Source organism: Leptidea sinapis, chromosome 12 (assembly GCF_905404315.1).
Source record: "Leptidea sinapis chromosome 12, ilLepSina1.1, whole genome shotgun sequence".
In the NCBI taxonomy this organism is placed as follows: domain Eukaryota; kingdom Metazoa; phylum Arthropoda; class Insecta; order Lepidoptera; family Pieridae; genus Leptidea; species Leptidea sinapis.
In genome coordinates, this window is record NC_066276.1 from 13,051,310 (window position 1) to 13,073,426 (window position 22,117).

The window sequence follows — 22,117 nt, forward strand, 5'->3', positions numbered from 1 at the left end:
TCTCAAAAAGTCTTTAGGGAGGCCTATGTTCAGCAGTAGACCTCTTTGGGCTGATGATGATGGTAAAAGTGTCTGTAATATCTCATTAGCTGCTATAATTCATCGGCTATTCTATTCCATGTACTAGGTTATTTATAATTAAAATAAAAAGCCTTATATTTCTTGCAACACAGTGTAACAAATTTTCATGGGACGAGTTAGCATATTTAGTAGAAGTGCACTAAAAAGTATATAAATAATTGCGTATTTTTATACAATCGAGTTAATTAATCTAATTCTAGTTAGATCTGGACCAAATTACAATGGGACCACACGACAAGCACCAGCTTTCAAATAAAAAAAGAATTATCAAATTCGGTTCACCCAGTCGAAAGTTTTGAGTTTATAAAAAAACAAACATACCGACGAATTGAGAACCTCCTCCTTTTTCCACACGCGATGAAGTTGCTGTTTCATGTAGAACAGAACGTTTGGATCGAACTGTGAACGTGTGATGAAAAGTGTTGTCAGTTCATGGTGTAATTCAATTCAGCTAACTCAGATAAAGTCAAAGCCCAATCTAATGTACTGAACCTCGAACAATTATGATGAAAATCTCAGCGAAAGAGCCCCGACACGTTAAATGATCTTCACCATTTTTGCTCCATGATAACCCAAAACGTCACACGGGTGAAGAAATTTTAACCAGTGGGAGGCTCCTTTGCACAGGATGCCGGCTAGCTATTATGGGTCGCCAACGGCGTAATGTGTTAGCATTACTGTGTTTCGGTCTGAAGGGCGCCGTAGCTAGTGAAATTACTGGGCAAATGAGACCTAACATCTTATGTCTCAAGGTGACGAGCGCAGTTGTAGTGCCACACAGACTTTTTGGGGTTTTTCAAGAATCCGGAATGGCACTGCATTGTAATGGGCAGGGCGTATCCATTACCATCAGCTGTACGTCCTGATCGTCTCGTCCCTTATTTTCTTTAAAAAAAACTCTACGGCGTTTCTTTGTAAATTTAAAGCTATTTTCTTTAAACACTTGTCAATCCAGTAATATTTGGCCCTTGTAACAAACCAAAACTTAAACTCATTTTACCAATTATTTATCTAATACGCTAGAGAGATAAATAATATATTCCCATCCTCATAGCTTTTGGGGTCCTAATTCCATAAAATATTTAAATTTGCTGATAGTTTCTATGAAAATATTTAGTTGTGAAAAAAACAATAACACATTCGGCCCAAAGTTGCATTGACCTAGGCTTGAATTGGTCAAGTCCCTATTTTTGTAGACTAATTTTGGTTATTTTATACATTTCAAAGAGTAAGGCTAATATTGGCTAACATGTTTACAATGTTTTATGCACTTGAGAGCCATAGACAATCAATATGAAACCCTTATTTTAAATTTTTAGTTTAATTGGGGTAAATAAAATATTGCCAAAAAAATGGATCCCCGTTCTTTATTAAGCCTTAATTTATTACACAGTTAGGTACGTTAATTATGAATTATTAAATGACTTGACTTAAATCAGCGGTATGCATTGCTATGCAGATGACAGCAGAATGTGTATCTCTTACACTGGCTGTGTCAACATCTCTGGGGATAGCGTCGACGAGAACCGGAACAAACTTCTGTCTGAAATCGAGACTATATTAAGCAAATCATTCATTCTCATACTGAAAGCGGAACGGCAAAATTGTGCTTAAGGACAATACTAATCAAATAAAATTTGAAAAACAAAATTTTATGAACGATGCGGGACTCGAACCCACGACCTCCGACGTACCGTGCCGGTGCTCTAACCAACTGAGCTAACCGTTCGAGTGACGAATCGTCATAAAATCCTATATTATTATTATAATTCAATATACGTAACCTGAACTTGTACCCCTACCATAAGTTTGCAATCGAAACGTGCGTTCACTTACAGTCGATAGCGAGTAAACGTTAGTAACCGCTAGAGGCGCTGTATAATTTTCCTTGCTAAAAAACGTTCAGTTTCAGGTGAAACTGAACGTTGTCTGAACCAACTTTGGAGGTCCAAATGCCTGAAGTTAGTGCTTTAACCACAAAAAGCATCATTTGTTCGTCTGCTGTCTTAATCGTCACTCCTTCCATTGCCGCACCTTGTATCGGGATACTGCGTTTTAAAAATTATTGCGAGTTCTTCATCTGAAATTGTCTCCGCACCTTGTATAATAATACTGGGTATTAAAAATTATTATTTTTATCTTGCGCCCATTCTTCTCAGGTCTGAGGCAGTCTCTTTTGAATGGGTGGTAGTTTTTGACGTTCAATAAGTGATTTTAAATCCTATTTTGAATAAAAATATTTGAATTTGAATTGAATATGAACTGGTCATCATCTGAAATTTTCTTTGAAGAAAATGAGAGAGCGAACGTTCTGGTTCTAGCGCTCCAAAGACTCTTCAGGTCTGGCCACATAATAAATCAGCTCGTCTTGATATTAGAACGTGATTAAAAGTTTTTATAAAGCTATATTTTTTTAATGTGTACATTTGCAAGAAATCTTGAAAAATATGTTATCAACATAACACTTTTATCTATTCCATTATTTTAAATTGTGATAAAAACTACAGTTTTCGTAAAACTTTTATAATTATTTATGTAAAATTATATTATAAAAAACTGCATACTTGAAGGAAATTAAAACAAACCAAAAAACTATCGACGTGAAGGTTACTAGTTGATTTATTTTACAAATTTTAATTATAATTTGAAGAAAGTATTGTCCTTGCCGATTTCATGTCAAATAAACACAACAAAAAGTGTGTGTACTTATGCACGCATAAACGCAAGAAATTATACTTCTTTGGCGTAAAAAAGCAAAAATCCTTAAAATTATTTATTCCTCGTGCTATTCTACGTTTGTAGAAATAACAATATTGTTAAAATCTTGCAAAGATGGCTTAGACAATTAATTATTAAATAACGAATACGGCTGTATGGGCTTAAACCCTTTGCCTGTCCTAATAATGGACGAAGAAAAATATCAATCAAAATATTTTAGGAACCACCTTCACTCTGTTACTTTTGTGTTACAGTGATACGCGCGCATCTTAAAATTTCACTCTCATAACAGGCCTAAAGAAGTATAACTTCAATAAACATCGTCCTATCTACGCGCCTCATTAGGGCTAGGAAAACCAAGCGCTGGTAATATAATTAAAAATAGTTACGTCTACATGTTAAAAGGTTTAAATTAACACTAATAAAATCACAGCTTTGGTAAACAAGATTGAGGACCACTATCGCATTCATAACAACCAACCAGTTTCTTTCTATCCGCGCTAGTATTTCTATAAACACTACCATATAAACAACTTCAACTCTGCACACAGAACGGTTACAGAGGGTTCTTTCTTTACCATTTCTTTCATTACGATTCCAGTACTCACAATAAAAAAATTGATTAACTGATCTGACTCAGATTAGTACAGTTGTATCAGATCTGTATTAAATTTGAGACAAAATCATATTAAGTGATTACTAGATATGCGCTATTTTTCACAGGCAACGTTGACTTTAAGCTCTGTTCAATCTGACGCGGGACGCGTTTTAGCGTAATTCGCTCGCTCGCTTAGCCTCACAAACTGACGCGACTTCCCGCGTGTCATTTTTGGTTCTACAGTGAGACATTGTGAGATCAAACAATCCCACCGGGCGTCCCGCTCTTGTTTCGCTTCAACTTGAGCGACTACTCGCGTCAATTTGAACACGTCCATACAAGTTAGCTGACACAATCGTTGCGAGCGACTTCCGTCCCGCGTCCCGCGCGTTATGAGCCACAGTTTGAACAGAGCTTTATTGAGCCATTGTCGTCTACCTATTGGTAGAAAGGTTCACTCTCACTACGGGGACCCCGGTTATTATTTGAAAAGATCGTCACTGGGTCACATGCCCTTATTTTACCCGTGGCACCGCTAACGCTTTTTAAGCGCTTTCTTGTCCCCGTTTAAAAAAAACGTGTAAAATAATAAAATATACTCGACAGTTTGGTTCAAAATACTTCAGCACTGCAAACTAATGAAGAAAATCGTTTATTATGAATAAGATATCTTATTATATCACGTTACAGACACTTGTTGTCCTTATAGAAACTTATTCCTAAGAAATTTGACAATTTATACGAAAATCATACTTGATGCGGGTTAAAACAATAAATTTATACAGTCTAAAGTGGTTTCTTCATAGTCAGTACTACTCCCAAATCCAAAATTGTTTCCTACGACGTTTGCACGTTTTGGCTTTGACTGTTTTAGCATTTTTCCTATCACAAAACCGTAGCAGCCTAGCATTCTGGTCATTAACGAAATCCCTGATAAACACAATCACTTCATCACAAAGGCCTAATTTATTGCCGATGTAGACAATTTCTAATATGCAAACCATTAGTAGTTATACGATCTATATTTACCTGGCATGCACATAACATGCGTCAATGATATATTGCTCTGATCTCTGGTCAGATGCATTTTGTATCTGGTGTCCAGTTTTCTGTGGTTATTATAGCGAGACGTCATATACCGTCTGGGTGTACCTAAATGTTGAGCTATTTAACAATGGTTTATGATATCCGCCGTCGAATTTCACACGCCACAAGCATATATTATAACATTGTCACCACCTGGATATGTGGCATTCAGATGAATGATGACAGTACTACTCTCAACTTTGCTAAACGTACAATGAAACAGGGAAGAAAATTTTATGTTTATTGTTTTTAAATTATTTAAATCCGGCAACGTTCCTGCCACATTTTTTTAAAATGAGCACAGGTAGCGCATTTGAGCAATTGTGGTGGTTCACAATTGCCATCAAAAAGAACTCAAGAACTACTTAACTGAATTCCTGTTGCAATTTATTTATTTCCCCATTCGTTTATTATGAATAAGTTATCTTATTATATCACGTTACAGACACAACTCCTTGCAAATATTAAATTAAATATTATTCATTACTTCCACCCTCTTTTAAAAGAAGGAGGTCCTTCATTTCTTGTATTACTTTTATGTTTGGTACATCTGCATCCAGTCGAACCGGTTCTGAACCGATTTGAAATTTTATTTTTAATTCTATATAATATTTGAATAAGAAATAATTATAAAGCGCAACAGTGACACCCTGCTTGCACTACAAATCAGCAGATTGGTATGGGATGCGTTTCTTTTGTGGTGTCTTTACAACAGTGTATGGATTTACTGACCTACCTAGCTAAAGGGTTATTCAAATTCAAATATTTTTATTCAAAATCACTTAAAGAACGTCAAAAACTAACACCTATTAAAAATAGAGTACCTCAGACCTGAGAAGAACGGGCGCAAGAATTTCAGCGGGCTTTTTTTATATCAATATGGATTAAGATGTAAGTAATATCATAAACATTTATAATTAAAGAGCCTGAGGGTGTTCGCTCCATTCCCAGTCTGTGGTATCATTAAGAAAATCATTTATTTTATATAACCTTTCTCACACAAACGTTTTTTAACAATTCTTTTAAATTTCGTAACACATTTGTTTTGTACATTTTCTGGGATCATATTGTATAAGGACAGGAAACATCGCCCAATAAAAAGTCTTTTATGTTTTTAATATGTTAGTAAGTCACTAACTCGACTTAACCGCGTAGTAGGCATAACAATATTTGTTTCTCGTGTTAACATTATGATTATCACAACTTCTAGCAAATTCCTTAATGTACCTACTTATGAACATATAGAACATTATCAAGAATATACTATTGAAATGCAACAGTAAAAATGTTTATTTCTTTAAAAGTTTTTTCTTAATGATTCTTTAGGACCTAGGTTACAAATAGCGCGAATAGCCCTCTTCTCCAACACAACCATGCGGATATTAATAGGCTGCACTGCCCCATAATATTATACCATAGGATGTAATACTATGAAGTATCTAAAGTTAACTAGTCGCACCATATCTATGTCTGTTAACTGTCAAATTTTCTTAGCCACACGTGCGGCAAAACTATGCCTATTCGCCAATTCTTCAATTTGGATTTTTTTTATTAGGTTCACTAAACGGGATACACTCTTAATATTGTATAAAACAGAAAAATACGAAAACATATTGGGGCGAGTGCCTCCTTCTGGAAGTGAACACAGCATGCTTTTAAATGTGTTCTAGATTTTATATAAAACTAAAAACAATAACTTAAGCTAAATGAACACAATTCAACCCCACAGTCCCCAAGCCAATAATCCCCTTTTTCTAGTAGAAATCTTCTGAATCTAGGGACTGACAGATTGAATATGTCTACCTTCTGACAGACTTCATTATACAGAGAAAAAATGCGATATAAACTAGAATGTTGACCATAATTTGTGCGTGTTGAGGGTAGACTGAACGTTTTCCTATTAATAATACGGCTGCAATGCCGTGGGACAGCCAAGTTAATTTTACTTAATAATAGAGGACTGTCTATGTGGCCATGAATCAGTTTGTGTAAAAAGACAAGGTCTAACACTTTCCTACGCTGTACAAGAGACGTCATGCCAAAATGCACAAGTCTAGATTCGTAGCAGTCTAATCGACGATAAAGATTACTTGAATATGAGAGATGATATAAAAATTTCGACTGCACATGTTCTAACCTCTTAATATGAACTTTGTAAGAAGGGTTCCACACCGGACTGCAATACTCTAAAAGACTACGCACGTAGCTGTTAAAAAGTATCTTCGACACATCAGGGTCGTTGAAAAATTTAGTTTGTCTAATCGTAAAACCTGAAAGACGAGATGCCTTTTTGGAAATGTAGTCAATGTGAATCAAGAGTAATGCCAAGAAATATAGCATGTTCGTACAGTTTTACCACCTCTACGTTTAATAAAATATTCGCACCTACATTTAAGACATTTGGCGCGGTAAATTTAATATAACATTTAGTTTTATGACTATTAAACAACAAGTTATTGGCGCTTCACCAGCACACGATGTCATATACACAATTGTTTTATTCATCATCTTGGCTTCTTTTCACTTTGAATATGAGTGAAGTGTCATCTGCAAACAATACATTATCTATATAAGTTAGAGAGAGGTCCAAGAACAGCCCCTTGTGGTACCCCCATATAGGGAGAAGTCCCAGGAGCTCTCCTGCCATTTCAACATCGATTACAGATCTATTGCTGTTACTAGAGTTTTTGTAAGTGAACCACAAGAATATGTACTGCGTGCAGCATTGGGCTTTATTGACCAGCACCATAAGAAACTAGTTTGTCAGTCAGATGCATAATCCTCTCCTTAACGCCTTGTACCTAGTTTCAGTGTACTGGGGCTCAAAGATTGTGGCGGTTGAAGATTTCCCAGGTATTGTTTGAAGGATATACTTCTCTTCTACGGCCCACACTTTAAGGCGCTTGTCCGACCATATTTAGAGTATCTCTGGTTAGGTGTGCCCGCTGCGTAGGGCTGCCCAAATCATCGGAGATCTAGTTCTTCGTGAACATATTGATAGCTTGGTGTTAAGTACTTAAATCCTCATCAATTTTAAAATTATTAATTTCTTTACCTACCAGGTGATCAAATCAGCGGCATAAAGAAAAGGATCAATCGCATCTTGTACTAATAGAAAATAATAAAACTAGTAGGTACATAGTAATTAAACAAAATACCTAGGAAAAATTAAAATTTCTTGGTTTTCAAACATTAACTGTAACATAATGTTAGAGTAGGTATAAATGTCGAATTTAATGAACATTGTAATAGTATGCTAAATATTTGTATCGCCGACGCTTGAAAACACAAAATCGATTAAAATGCGATATATTTACCTTATATTAATATTAGCTTTGCTTGCTGAAGACGTAAGTAGTAAATCTCTTTTTATGATCTCATTTTATTATGTCAATAATTTTAATTAGTTAATTATTTGGGAAGCAATTCATCACATTTCATATTGCCATAAACCGTGTTAGGCGGTAATAACAAACCATAACATGGACTGCACGTTCGATTTCAAACCTTTTTCTAAAATCGGACGCGACGCGGTCCTGGGTTTTACGTGAATCAAAGATGGTTCATGCATTTGTACGAATTCATCCTTTGACATTCTCGGAACTGCTTCACACTGTTTTATGGTGATTATGGGCTGATTTATGGTTATTGACTAGATTGCTTTTTAGATGATTTTGCTCAAATCTCTATATTTTGATTTGCCTATTTGACGAATATAGGCCGTAATACTTCTTCTATACAATCCCGTATTTACTAAATAACTTTTACTTTATATACCTATACGACCAAAGCTGACGATTAAAACAAAAAACGAGCAGCGCAACTTCTTGAAGGCAAACATTATTCTAAACTGATATTTTGTAACTATTTGCAGTCTTAAATCAAATTTCGAATGTTGCTGCAACACCAAAATGTAAATACTTTTTTGATGCTCTTGGCGCAACAAATATCCGAACAGACAAACTTTCACATTGTTATATATTTCACGTTACAGAAAGTATCTAGTCTTGAACTAGGCATAGCCTGCCAGACAACACCATAACAAAACTGTACTCTTAAGCAAGCATTGAATCGGAATAATTTCATATCAATCATAAAACCGTTTATGAAAAAGTAACTATCTTACTTCTCGTGTGAGATTTCATCTATATAAGCAGTTTTAATAATTGAAATATCAATCTTTTCAGAGCGTTGGCAAAAAGCATCACAAAAAACATAAGCATAAGCACCATAAGAACCATCATCACCAGAATCACGACAGCCATAAAGGACATGAAAATAGCGTTGGCGGTCATAGCAAAGGAACTGCAAGTTCAAGTTTCCAACATGGAGGTGGAAACCAGTTTAATCATAATAGTGGCCTTGGTGGAATTGGTTCAGGCTGGCTTTCAGGAGGTGACAAGCTGCCGGGTAGTGGACTAGGTGGTATTGGCGGTAGCCATAATCACAAGGGTGAATTTGGTTCAATTTTGGGAAGTGGAAATGCTGCGGGTACTGGCTTCGGTAGTCACGTCGGTAGCCAAAAAGGAGGTGGTTCTGGCTGGCTTTTCGGAGGTGGTGGCGAGTCCGGAAATAAGCCAGGTGGTCAAAAAGGTGGTTTTGGTCAGGATAATTCTTGGTCTGGCTGGCCTTGGGAACATAAAGGCAATCAACAAAGTCAAAGCAATTCACATTCGTCATGGCTTTGGTAATATTGATGAACAGATATAAATGGAATTCGGTATAGATCCGGTGAATGAACATTGTATATAAATTTCTATTACAACCGTGATTTAACTATTTTAACTGTTTATGGGTACGTTACGGTCGCGGTGTAGGGTGATTGGTAATGCCTTACAGCCTAAATAATATCTTCACTGTTTTGGGCTGATTTTTAATATAGCAAATTATTTTGTATTGAAACTTTTTATAAGCATTGATAAGAATGTAAGGTATGTCGTGTTATGTAAATAAACGGCATTTGACAATAATTGTTGAATAATAAATTATTTGAATACTATGTGTACTAAACTTTGATTAAATTATAATATATAACTGTTGTTTTATATGTTTGTTTTTACATAGTGTAATTCTTTCATATATTTTCTATCATTTAAGTTTCTGTATCCCCAAGCTGGGGCAGAGGGCATCCACATCGTGAACAGTCGTGAGCATATATCTTGATTTCACTGTAGTCAATATCTAATATGTCATAATTTATTCACTATTAGTAACACGAAACTAAACGTTCTAATCAAATAAAGCTTTTTAAATTGTAATAACACTAGTCTTAAAATCATAAAGAAATTATGTTTTGAAAATTGAAGACACTTAGGTAGAGTGGGAAGCCCGTAACATTAATTTCCGAATCGAATCGAATTTGAGTGGAGTCTATTTTAGAACCCTCAATCTAAGAGCACACTCTGACTACTAAGGACGGAAAATGACTCTCAATGACAAAGTACTTCGAGCACAATGCCCTGAGTATGTAGAACATCTTCCCTACAAGCCTTGATTCAGCAGGTTTAGCCAGACACGCGTGTAATAAACTCAATATCGCATCTATCTTCTTCGATCGATATTTTTTGTTGGTAGATTCGCTAAGATCAAATTTATAAAACATACCTAAACTTCAGTGCCTTTTTAAAACCTTTTCATTAATAAGACAGTAAACTATTAAATTTTAATAGTTTACTGTCTGTATACGTAGGTACCTACCTAGACAACAAAAAGCAATGACTCGTCATGAGAACCAGGATGCCTACGATGTGTGTGATAACAGCGTGCCCTCGATGGTATGGATGTAACATGGAGGGCACGGATCATGCACTACCAACTTGTTCGCAGTCGGCGAAGCGGACAGTCCTTAGGTTAGAAGTTGTCTGGTTGAAAATGACACAGTCACTCATTTAATCCTGGAATGTCAAGGAGTGGCCAACCAACACACAACGACCATTGTAAATATAAGGTTTTTTCATAAAATTAAATGAAAGGGAATTTGTTTGAATTTTAGTGCGTTTTTATTGCTACATTTAGTCTTGATTTTATAATTTTACCAACCATATAAATAAAGTTAGCGACAAAATTGAATTGTTAGATATTCTTTACGTCATGGAGCGGCGTCATTTGACGGCAAATGAAATGCAAAGGGCTGTAGGGATGTTGCAAGCAGGAAGTAATCAATCTCAGGTATCTCGTCATTTTGGCATTCATAGAAGTGTTATTTGTCGTCTTTGGCATCGCTACAATAATACAAGGAAACCCGCTGATTCAGGCCATAAAAGGAGTAGAACCACTCGGCAAGACCGGTGCATACAACTGACTGCAAGACGCCAGCCGATGTTAACCGCTCGAGACATAAGTTTGAGGCTACAAAATTCAAGTGGTGTGCATTCAGGAAGTTCATCCATACAGCGGCTCAACAGTTATGGTATGGGTGGGTATTATGCAGAACAGTCGAACTGAGCTCGTTTTTGTAAATGGAAACATGAACGCTGAAAATTACGTTGAGGATATTCTCAGACCTTATGCCCATTAATTTGCACAAACCTTAAATAAATATTTTTGTATTTCTATTTGTCTGTGCACCTATATTATTATAACACAGTAAAATATATTAATATACTACATAAATATGTCCTAGAAAAAAGTGACAGAAATGATTATAAGCGAACAAGCTAACTTCTGCCAAATCTATCATCTGTCCAATTTGCCTTTTACTAACCCCATAAATAAATTGCACATGCGCATAGTTCTGTTCTTTTTTTTTATTGAGCTATTATTAAAAATAAGGAAGATAGACAAAGAAAGAAGCACCAGGATAAGACAGAAAACCAAGATCACCGATGCACTCACACATGCACTGGCACTTAAATGGAAATGGGCTGGACATATTGCAGGGTATACCGACAGGAGATGGACTAGAGAAATTACATGTTGGAAAGGGCCAACATCAGGAAAACGAAATGTAGGAAGACCAATAAAACCGTGGCCTGATGACATAGCACATTCAGCAGGAAAAGAATTGAAGAAGCACTTGACAGAAAGTTGTGGATGAAGTTGGAGGAGGCCTTTACCCAATCTGGGATCCATATCTAAAAATGTAACTAAATAACAATTATACTAAAAACCTAGATCAAGCAAATAATACTAACAAAAAAAACTAACAATATTTCAAATGTACACTTTTTTTAGAGATATGGAATAAATGGCTTTATTATTATTATTATAGTTCTGTTCAGTCCTGCACTGTTCCTACTTCCAGGTTCCTCGTGATCATTGACATTGAGAAAGATTTTGACATGGCCAAAGGAGCGCTCAAAAGCAAATGGAAATATTCAGTTCTATCATAGATATCAAGCCTGCTTTGTATGTATGCCTTCAAGGTAGAAAATGAAACTTTAATCAATATTAACTGGAGTCACCTAACCAGCACAATCTCGTCATAACCGTCATGGCTCATTTTATTGGCCAATGTTCTGGGAAGCTTTTAAAAATAAAAGCCATAGGCTCCCCATTTTATTTCATTTTTGATACCTTGAACATTTTCATGAATTTAGCTGGAGCAGTTATATTGAACTTACGACTCAATTCTAAACTAGTTCCGCATTGTCTAAACTATTCAGTTTCATATGTGGTTATTGCAACTGTAGTTGATAATTATCAACAATAAAATTAACTAAGTGTTCAAAAAAATTAGAAAAAAGTCCTAAACCACAATTACATGAAAAAAGCGGATAAAAGGGGAAAAAATTATTATCTCCTAAACTACGCAAAATTGTAGAACATACATAGGCGTGATTCGGATACTCATCACCATGAGGCTTTCAAATTTTAGCTTTGGACTTCAATTTCTCGGCCATCCTGTATAATAGCCGCAGCATTATATATATGTACTTATACGGGGATAAAATATAGCCTATGACGCTCACAAATAATGTGGCTTTCTATTAGTAAAAGAATTTTCAGTTGGTTCAGTAGATCTAGAGATTAATTCCTACAATGTCATTAACTTTGCCTCTATATATTAAGTATATTATATTATGCCTACTATTTATTCTTAATTCTTTTTTCTTTTAAGTGAAAATGAATTAAAAAATTTATGCTACATAACTATTATATCTATAAATAATGATTATTGTTCATCCATAGTTTTAAGCATTACAATGGTAGATATAAATGCATATTTTACAATTCTTAAATAAAGTAATGAACCATTATCTTGATATGTAAGATAGTTAAAGCAGGATGACACAGATAAATAAAAATACTGATTATTTCTTTATATTTTTTATTTTCTTAAATCACTATCCTATTCTCCTTAAAGCACCACTGCCATTTACAATATCTTCTCTCTAATTACCTGATCTTATTAATTCTCCATGCAATATCTAGTCAGCATAGCCTGGTGAAGTGTAAGAAGATCTTGAGTTGGAACTTTTCTTTAATAAGTTAGCAACAGGGCACAAGCCATACTTTTAAAGCTTCATGTGGTTGAAGAGCTATAGGTGCCCTAAGTACCCCAAAATCAAGCTGACATTATGCCAAATGCATTTTCAACAACAATATGAACAGACAATAATTTTTGATTATATCTTCATTGCATACTTTCTTCTGGATGTTCACCTCCTGGTAAGTTTGGTTGTAGGTTGTGGCAACTTTAGTGTTTTAGTATGTAGTCTTTCATATAAAACACTGTCTCTAAATACACCACCATCACTAATTCTTCCCTTACATCCAACACCACAGTACATAAAACAAAAATTACTATCCACCAATGCCATCATCACAATACTAAAGGAATGTTTGTAATTAAAATATTCAGAACCATTGTCACCACTGTATGGTTGCCATCAAGAGCCCCTATGCAATGTGGAAATCCGTCACTAAAATCGGCCTTCTTCTGTAGCCACTCGTTTTGACTCGAGCTATATTACTTAAGTCTTTCATGGCAGTTATAAGAGCAGCACAACATTCTCTGACAATCTTCGAAATAACCTTATGAGACATTTTAAACAAGTAATGTAATTTCTGAAACTATTACCAGAAGCTAAATATCTAAATGTGACTGCTAAGCGTACTTTTGCTGGAATAGTTTCTCGAAACCGAGTTTCATGTTTCGCTGTTGTAAATCAGTCGCTGACATTCGAATAAATCCAATAATCTGTCGACTTGATTCAGCTAGCAGGTCAGAAAATATATTTTTTCATCGTTTTGCTGAAAAAGAATGGAAAAGTAAATAAAATGGATGAAAATAAATAAAGCTATCATTTAAAACGGAAAACTATGAAATACTTATCTACCTATTACGATTTCTGTGCATATTTATCATCCACCATCTCCTTTTAAGTCTTGATTTAGTTTTGTTAAAACTTAAAATGTAAAAGATTCATTAACAACAATTGACATTATGACTGTTGTGTTTATGTATAACGCCGCCGCAGCTGCGACCTCCATCTTGAAAATGTCCTGTTTACCGCCTTGTTGGTATCAACAATGATTTTGATTGGCATAATGTGGCCGTAGCTTATTACTTATTTACTTGTATGAGTTATGACCCTCTTCTATTGTAACTGACAACTGTCACCCTTCATTAAAATGGTTCTTGAGACTCCGTGTTACATAACATTGAAGCACCAAAGGTTAATGTGCAAACTGCAAATACATAGTCCCACACACACTTAAAGTAATACAAGCCGATCGGCCGCCATTATGAGATTTGTCATCGTCGATGACGCATCAGTTTGCGACGCATTAAAATATTTTTAAAATGCCGTCGTGCGTTGTAAGAAAGTGTAAAAACAATACTACGGTACAAAAAAAGTGTCAAGGGATTACCTTTCACAGGTAGGCCAGTATTTTTTACATTATTTTCTATTCTCTTTATAATACGAACAAATTCGACGACGCTACGCGTGATAACCGATAGTGAGAGACAGTGTGGCTGAAAAATATACAGGGAGTTTACCCGAAAAAATGGGTAATCCATTTAATGATTATGTAAGTAGACAAAATTATTATCTATTTCGAGATGCAGAGATTTCCTTCTATTTTTTTAGGTTTCCAGTAGGTAATGAGCCGTGGAAAAATGATTGGGTCCAAATTATAAGGGACTGCAGAAGGGAAGAAGATTGGATCCCATCCAAATCTAGTGTGGTATGCAGCGTACATTTTGATGAAAATGATCTGTATACCACAGGAAAAGGACGTCGTCGCTTAGTTACCTATTCAGTTCCGAAGTTGGTAAGTTAAGCTATTCTTATTATTTCTAGATTTTAATAACTTTTCAAAATAAAAATGATATAGTTTTTTTAAATGTACTTGTTGAATGACTGACATATTTTATTGTATTTTTGTACATAGCTTTTATTTGGATTACCCGTGAAAAAAGAGCAAACTGCTAAGCCCGGACCAACTGGTAGCAGTCTCGATAATGACCAAAAAGAACAGATGTCATTGGAATCAGATCAAGAATGGGCTGGATTACCCGTGAAAGAAGAGCAACCTGATGAGCCCGGAACAACTAGTAGCAGTCTCGATTATGACCAAAAAGAACAGATGTCATTCGAATCAGATCAAGAATGTGCTGGATTACTTGTGAAAGAAGAGCAACCTGCTGAACCCGGAACAACTAATAGCAGTCTCGATCATGACCAAAAAGAACAGGTGTCATTGGAATCAGATCAAGAATGGGCTGGATTACCCGTGAAAGAAGAGCAACTTGCTGAGCCCGGAACAACTAGTAGCAGTCTCGATTATGACCAAAAAGAACAGATGTCATTCGAATCAGATCAAGAATGTGCTGGATTACCCGTGAAGGAAGAGCAACCTGCTGAGCTCGGAACAACTAAAAACAGTCTCGATCATGACCAAAAAGAACAGATGTCATTGGAATCTGATCAAGTATGTGCACAGGTTAGGTATCTTTTATTCTGGATTACACTACAAAAAGAGTATAAAATGTGGATATTAAGTCCAGCTTTATAATATGCAATCCAATAAATTCGATTGATTAGAACACCTTGCAAACTTGTTATAATGGTATGAGTAAACATTTAATATTCTTATTTTTAGGCACCACAACCGTACATTATTATTACAATTGATCCTGAACAGCCTTCTGGACTATGCACACCTTTATCATCATCTCAAGTATGTATACTTACTTTTGAGTCATTTTTGGCATAATTATGTAAATAGTATGAAGTGCCCTACGCATTAAATTAATTGTCTTTGTTTAGATTCCACCGGCCCCAACAAATGGATTTGAAGATTGTGAACAGCCGTCATTGTGGGATTCACCCAGAAATCTTCGTTTAAAAAAAATTATCAAAAAACAAGATATTTTGCTTGAAACTCAAAGGAAAAAAATTAAAACTCTAAATCAAAAAGTAAGGCGACTTCGTAAAAGAAATCAATTTTTAAAGGATATTTTAAAAAAGTGAAATGAAATGAACTTTTATTTGCAAGAAAACTTGTAGTCAAGTTGTTAATCATAATAATATTATTAATAATTTAATATGTTTCGTCAATTGACATGCAAAATATGTTTTAAAGTTGACTAAGTACCAATACACTACTGTTATACTGAAACATGTCGGATTTCACAATTCTATCATCAATATTAATAAAATTATAATTTAAAGATATTATAATATAAGATGCACATAATTTAATTTCGGATACGATATCCATATTGTTGAAATCATAATTTTGCATGGCGGCCATCTTGGATTTAAAAAATGATCCCAAATTCGTTCTCTGCACCCTCGAGAACCTCGTATATGTCGGCGTTAAGCCAGGGTTTTCTCGATCAGGGTCCATTACGTTGAAATACACACACACTAAGTTTATTCACTCATAATTGCTAGTATAGAACTAAACGTGAACTGAACAGCCTTTACTTGACACAACCGCTTTTTTAGCTACCTTCCAATACATGTAAGTAGATACAACTTCTTTTAAAACAAAATATATAAATATATTCCTAAATACAGCATATTTATAATAAATGTTTAGTGAATTTATATAACTTCAAATGATTTATACAATATGGTTTGTTCATTAAATTTGAATAAACATAAGTAAGTAAGAAGATGGCGCTGCAAGCAAGATTCGAAATTCAATTAAGAAATAATTTTGCATAAAATAATAAGGTTTGATACAGAATATATTACAGAATATATAACTGATATTAATTCTAATAGAAATTAATTTAAACATTTACACAGTAAATTAAGTATTTGAAGAATAAATGAAACACCAAACATCTTTAAAACATTCAAACAGTCAAAACAGTGTCTAATAAATATCAGACCATAAATAAAACGGGTTTATGTTTACAAATAGCTATTTGTAATAATTAAATCCTATATATCTCAGATATATCTATAAAAATTATATTCATTTTAATAATAAACTAAAACATTAATATCAATAGTTGCCAACTATTGCCGGTAGGTGGCAATTTGCGCCCATATGTACGATATCCATTGTAGCAAATATAATTTTGCACGGCGGCCATCTTGGATTTCAAAAATTATCCCAAATTCATTCTCTGCACCATAGAAAACCTCGGATGTAGCTGGGAATGGCGACTCTATAGTCTCGCTTTTTCATCGAGTTTCAAAAAGCAACGATTCTAAAGAACTTCTTTACTTACAGTTTAAAAATTGTTGCAACAATAATTAAATACGTGATGTTTTTATTAAATTCTTAATTTGTATTTGATTTTTTATTTCTTTGTTACATAATATAATCTAGTATTTCTAACAATTGGACCTACTTATTCAGAAAACAGCCACATCACATTTTTTCAAAGATGAGTTATAAAAGTGTTGTGTATGTAGACCTCAGGTACACCTTCAGGATTTCTAGATCAGGAGCCACAATAAAACAAACAACGCACAATCAACAAACAAGTCTATTCTCCAACTGTTATGGACGATTGACATTTCTATAATTACTTTTTAATTCGTGGCACACAGACAACCTAAACACATACATGACACCCCCCTTCTTAACTAATACTTATGTATAATATTTATTTAAATACTGTTTCGCCGAGCTCTAAAGTTACCTCGGTAAGATCACATAATATGATCATCATCTGCTTAGTACGAGTGGACCATTCATTAAGCATTAACTAGTTTTAGTAACAATTAAAATAAACTTATAACTACATAATTATGTATATTATATAACAATCCACGATTAATTAATCAGATTCGAAACCGTAACGCAGAGGCGGTTTCCATATGCGCTTCGAGACAATGGGACCGGGGACTAGTGTCACCGCGGGCGGGGTCGGGCTGCGGACGCGGGTGGGCGGCTCGGCCGCGGTTGGCGTGGGCACGGGCGCGGGCGCGGCGCGCGGGGAGCGCGAGGGCGAGGCCGGAGCGTCAGCTGGCGTCACCTCCAGTCTGTCGTCTGATGGAACTTCATTTGGAATACAGTATGCTGCACGTCTTTTTAATTGATCTAAATGCCTACTACCTGTGGTACCGTTTTCCCTAGTCACTAGAAAATTTCGAGATCCTGTCACTTTAGAGATCATCCCGGGTACCCACTTATCCCTTCCGCTAAATTCCTGCATCCATACGGGGTCACCTTCTATCACCTGTTTTCCCTGATTCGATTTGTTTCCTTTGACTGTGCTGCACTTTTCTTTCTACTAAACTGTGCGGTCTCAACAAATCCAACCTCGACCGAAGGGGGCGTTTTTGTAATAACATGGCGGGCGTTTCTCCCGTGGTGCTGTGTTCACAGTTACGATAATTTAGAAGGAAAGTTTGCAATGTTTCCTCTACGTTTTTCTTTTCTCTGATCGCCTTTTTAATAGCTTCCTTACATAATTTGACTGCCCCTTCCGCGGATCCATTCGATGCTGAATGGTATGGTGCTGTAAAGGTATGTAGTATTCCATTTAATTTCATGAAATAATCCATCTCTTGACTTGCGAACGGCGGGCCGTTATCAGAGACGACTACTTTTGGCAATCCAAACCTGGCAAAAGTCTCTCGCAATACTTTGATAACTGCGGATGCCGTTGTCCTAGCCATCAAAAAAGCTTCGATCCATTACGTTGTGGAGTCAATCAGAACAAAAAAGATTTTGCCTTCATAGGGGCCCAAAAAGTCTATATGGAGTCTAGACCAAGGCTCCAAACAGTATGGCCAGGGCTGAGATGTTACTCGTGGAGGCGCTGAGCCCTCCGCTGCACAAATCATACACAATTAACTTTCTGATTCTATATCCCGGTCAATATGCAGCCACCAAACGAAGCTTCGCGCCACACTTTTCATTTTGACTATCCCCTGATGGCTGCTGTGCAGTTCTTTCAATATAGTTGATCTCAATGTTTGTGGAATAATCATACGATAGCCCCACATGATGCAACCGCCTTCTACATACAGCTCCTGCCTACGCGCGAAAAACGGTTTCAATTCATCCTGTTGACAATATAATGACCAACCAGCCTTAATATTTGTTAAAACTTGTCTTAAAACTGTATCCTTTTCTGTTGCTTTCCTTACCTCTTGACTGGTAATTGGTAAGAAATCCTGTACAAAATTTAAATATGTTACTTCTTCCTGCTGCTGTGACTGACTGGCTGGTCTGTGCGGTGGTAACCTCGACAGGGCGTCCGCTCCATTCTTTGATGTATGTACATACTTGATATCATACTGATATCCACCTAATATGATGGCCCATCTTTGCATCCTGCTGGCCGCCATCACTGGAATTCCAGTCTTGTAACAAATTAGCGACCGTACAAGTATTGATGAATTTTTTTTACCCCATACACTATTGAAAGTGCCTCTTTTTCAATTTGCGAGTAAACCTTTTCAGCGCTATTTAGCACTCGAGAAGCGTATGCCACCGGCCGCTCCGTACCGTCAGGCCACATGTGGGAGATGATTGCCCCCACCCCCACGCTGCTCGCGTCTGTCGTCAAAATCAATGGAAGCTCCGGTGTATAATGTGCCAATACCTCGCCAGACGCTAATAATTCTTTCACTTGTTTAAAGGCTGCTTCACACCGCTGAGACCATACAAATTTGGCCTCTTTTCTTAACAACTCATAAAGAGGTGTAAGTAATGTACTAATATTTTTCACAAACTTTGCATAGTACATGGTCATTCTGAGGAATGAACGTAACTCAGTCACGTTGCTGGGCGTAGCCACATTTAAAATGTCTTTAATCTTCTTTGGGCATGTGTGCAATCCCTCCTTATCAACAACATATCCTAAGTACGTTATGGAGTCAGCTAGAAAAGAACACTTTTCTTTTTTAATCTTCAGCCCGTACTTCTCTAGCCTCTCGAACACTCTATATAGGTTATCAAGATGTTCCTTATCATTCCTTCCAGTGATCACCACATCGTATAGAAACACACCAACTCGTGGTATATACGCGAACATCTGTTCTAGGATCCTTTGGAAAATGCCCAGGCTTGATGAAAGTCCATAAATCAAACGGTTATATTTATACAAACCTTTGTGCGTATTGATCACCGTATACTTAGCAGAATCGTCTAGCTCCAGCTGGGCATATGCTTGAGAAAGGTCAATTTTGCTGAACTTTTGCCGTCCATGCAATTTTGTAAACAAATCCTCAATCCTAGGTAAAGGAAAACTTATCTTATAATCACCGCAAATGCGGATGGTTCCATCAGACTTGACCACTGGGACAATAGACGTGGCCCAGTCCGATGTCTCCACACGCCAGCGGGCGTGCGCGCAGATAAACGGGACGTGCGTCCGAAATTGGATATGTTAAAATTTTCTGTTATTTTAACATAATTGATCGCTTCTGATACTTCCAGTTCTGTAGACAACTTTATCCCCAATTCTGCTAGCCACTGCCTGCCAAGTAAATTTGTCTTGCCATTAGCTATAACATACAAATCCAATGAAATTAACTTGCCCTTATAGTTAATAAGAGAGATAATAAGAGAGCAATGTAAGTACAGTCTCCCCTGTTTAATACCTTAATCTTAAATTACTAGGTATTAATTCACAGTTTGCAAAGTATTTATGATACACATCTGAACTAATGCAAGATATCGTACTACCAGTGTCAACCTCCATACAAATATCTCGGCTGTTAACATTGACTGTCATTAGAAATGGTTTATATTTACTGAGGTTATCATTTTTTACAAAGGAAAGTATTATCTCTATATTATATTTTTCCTCCTTCGAATACTCATCCTCGACATAGTTATGTCCCGTAATGTTCGTCAGCTTGTGGCACATTTACTTCAAGTGTCCTTCTCGATTACAAACACCGCACACATATAACCGAAATTGACACGATTCCGATGCGTGTCCGCCTCCGCACGCCCGGCACTTCGTATGTCCTTGACCTGGTCGCTGGCTGTTATCCGCTGGTCCCGACGACACCATTTTTCGTTGCTGTTCGCTCAGGCTCGCACCATTTACTTCGTTTCTCGTCTGCTCTGGCCATTTTCTAAAACCTTGGCCTCTTACGGGCACTGCTCATCACGAAACACAGGGTGCTGTTGTCACTTCTGCCGCGATTTTCTACAGCTGCCAGATTTGTTTCCGCCGCCTCCATCGCAATTGCCAAATCTTTGGCTTTAGAAAATTTCAAATCTGTTTCCGCCGTGTAAACAGCCGTAATCGTATGCTCTCGCTATAGAACCCGCAGACAAACTGGTCACGTAAATTTTCCTCCTGCCACGTACCAAACTCACAATACTTTGTCAATTTCTGCAAATCCGCTATGAAATCGGCTATACTTTCGACTTTCGATTGTTTACGTTGCCGAAACTTATATCTTTCTGCTAACACGCTCGGCCGAGGCTGTAGATGATCCCGCATGAGCGTCACTAACTCTGAGTACGTTTTCTGTGATGGTTTAGTCGGGGTACATAGTGTCACCAGTAGATCATAGCTTTCAGCTTCCATTACCGTGATCAGCAACGGTACTTTTCGTTCGTCTTTCACGTCGTTTACCACGAAGTACTGCTCCAGTCTATCGATATAGGTCGACCAATTGTCCTTGTGCCGATCGAACGCGTCCATCTTGCCAACCGACATTGTCACCAATTCTGTTCGCACAAGATAACTACTTTAGATTCAATCGCGTCTTGCACCCGCCGATTCGATCACAACTCGTCGCCAGTTTGTTGTGTATGTAGACCTCAGGTACACCTTCAGGATTTCTAGATCAGGAGCCACAATAAAACAAACAACGCACAATCAACAAACAAGTCTATTCTCCAACTGTCATGGACGATTGACATTTCTTTACTTTTTAATTCGTGGCGCATAGACAGCCTAAACACATACATGACAAAAAGCAGCCATGCTAATTTAGATATGGCGCATTTTTTACAAAAACACCCATGTTGATATCTTTATTAATCTCGCAGATTATAAGCTGTCAAATCCAGCCACGTCAACAAATAAATTTTGTAAAAAACAGTCAGCTTGGTGTAAAATACAGCCAATTTTGCCATTAACTAAAATACTTATATTGCAGAAGTCAGCTAACCTGATTGGCTGTTTTTAACAAATTTCAAAATGGTTGAGTATGCAGTTTTCAAGTTACGCAAGAAGCAGCCAGTCTATGATGGCTGATTTCTGTCAAATAGATACCTATTATTATTAGTAGTTGGCTTTTT

The 22,117-nt window shown here is 36.5% G+C and overlaps 1 protein-coding gene, 3 long non-coding RNA genes, 1 other non-coding gene and 1 pseudogene across 7 annotated transcripts; 2 read left to right on the forward strand and 4 right to left on the reverse strand.

Moving 5' to 3' along the window:
• Positions 1 to 1,429: 1,429 nt before the first annotated feature.
• On the reverse strand, positions 1,430 to 4,834 carry LOC126967304 (uncharacterized). 2 transcript variants are annotated; one of them, XR_007729971.1, is made up of 2 exons: positions 4,427 to 4,834; positions 1,430 to 1,624 (listed from the first exon to the last, which is right to left on the reverse strand). It is a non-coding gene; the product is annotated as an uncharacterized LOC126967304 (long non-coding RNA). The 2 variants fall into 2 exon arrangements; XR_007729972.1 differs by lacking the exon at positions 4,427 to 4,834 and adding an exon at positions 1,866 to 2,485.
• Trnat-ggu (transfer RNA threonine (anticodon GGU)) lies at positions 1,737 to 1,810 on the reverse strand. The gene has a single exon. It is a non-coding gene; the product is annotated as a tRNA-Thr (tRNA).
• Positions 4,835 to 7,719: 2,885 nt separating the features above from the next.
• On the forward strand, positions 7,720 to 9,528 carry LOC126967300 (uncharacterized). Its single transcript, XR_007729967.1, has 2 exons — positions 7,720 to 7,833; positions 8,671 to 9,528. It is a non-coding gene; the product is annotated as an uncharacterized LOC126967300 (long non-coding RNA).
• Positions 9,529 to 12,735: 3,207 nt separating this feature from the next.
• LOC126967301 (uncharacterized) lies at positions 12,736 to 13,914 on the reverse strand. Its single transcript, XR_007729968.1, has 2 exons — positions 13,765 to 13,914; positions 12,736 to 13,678 (listed from the first exon to the last, which is right to left on the reverse strand). It is a non-coding gene; the product is annotated as an uncharacterized LOC126967301 (long non-coding RNA).
• A 245-nt stretch (positions 13,915 to 14,159) lies between these two features.
• Positions 14,160 to 15,913, forward strand: LOC126967093 (THAP domain-containing protein 5-like). 2 transcript variants are annotated; one of them, XM_050811485.1, is made up of 5 exons: positions 14,160 to 14,308; positions 14,521 to 14,704; positions 14,825 to 15,376; positions 15,536 to 15,613; positions 15,703 to 15,913. In XM_050811485.1, the coding sequence occupies exons 1-5, from the start codon at positions 14,232 to 14,234 to the stop codon at positions 15,904 to 15,906; spliced, it is 1,095 nt and encodes a 364-aa protein (XP_050667442.1). In that variant the 5' UTR covers positions 14,160 to 14,231; the 3' UTR covers positions 15,907 to 15,913. The 2 variants fall into 2 exon arrangements, with proteins under 2 accessions (XP_050667442.1, XP_050667443.1); XM_050811486.1 differs by having other exon boundaries at positions 14,825 to 15,364.
• Positions 15,914 to 20,937: 5,024 nt separating this feature from the next.
• Positions 20,938 to 21,580, reverse strand: LOC126967341 (uncharacterized; annotated as a pseudogene).
• Between the last annotated feature and the right edge of the window lie 537 nt (positions 21,581 to 22,117).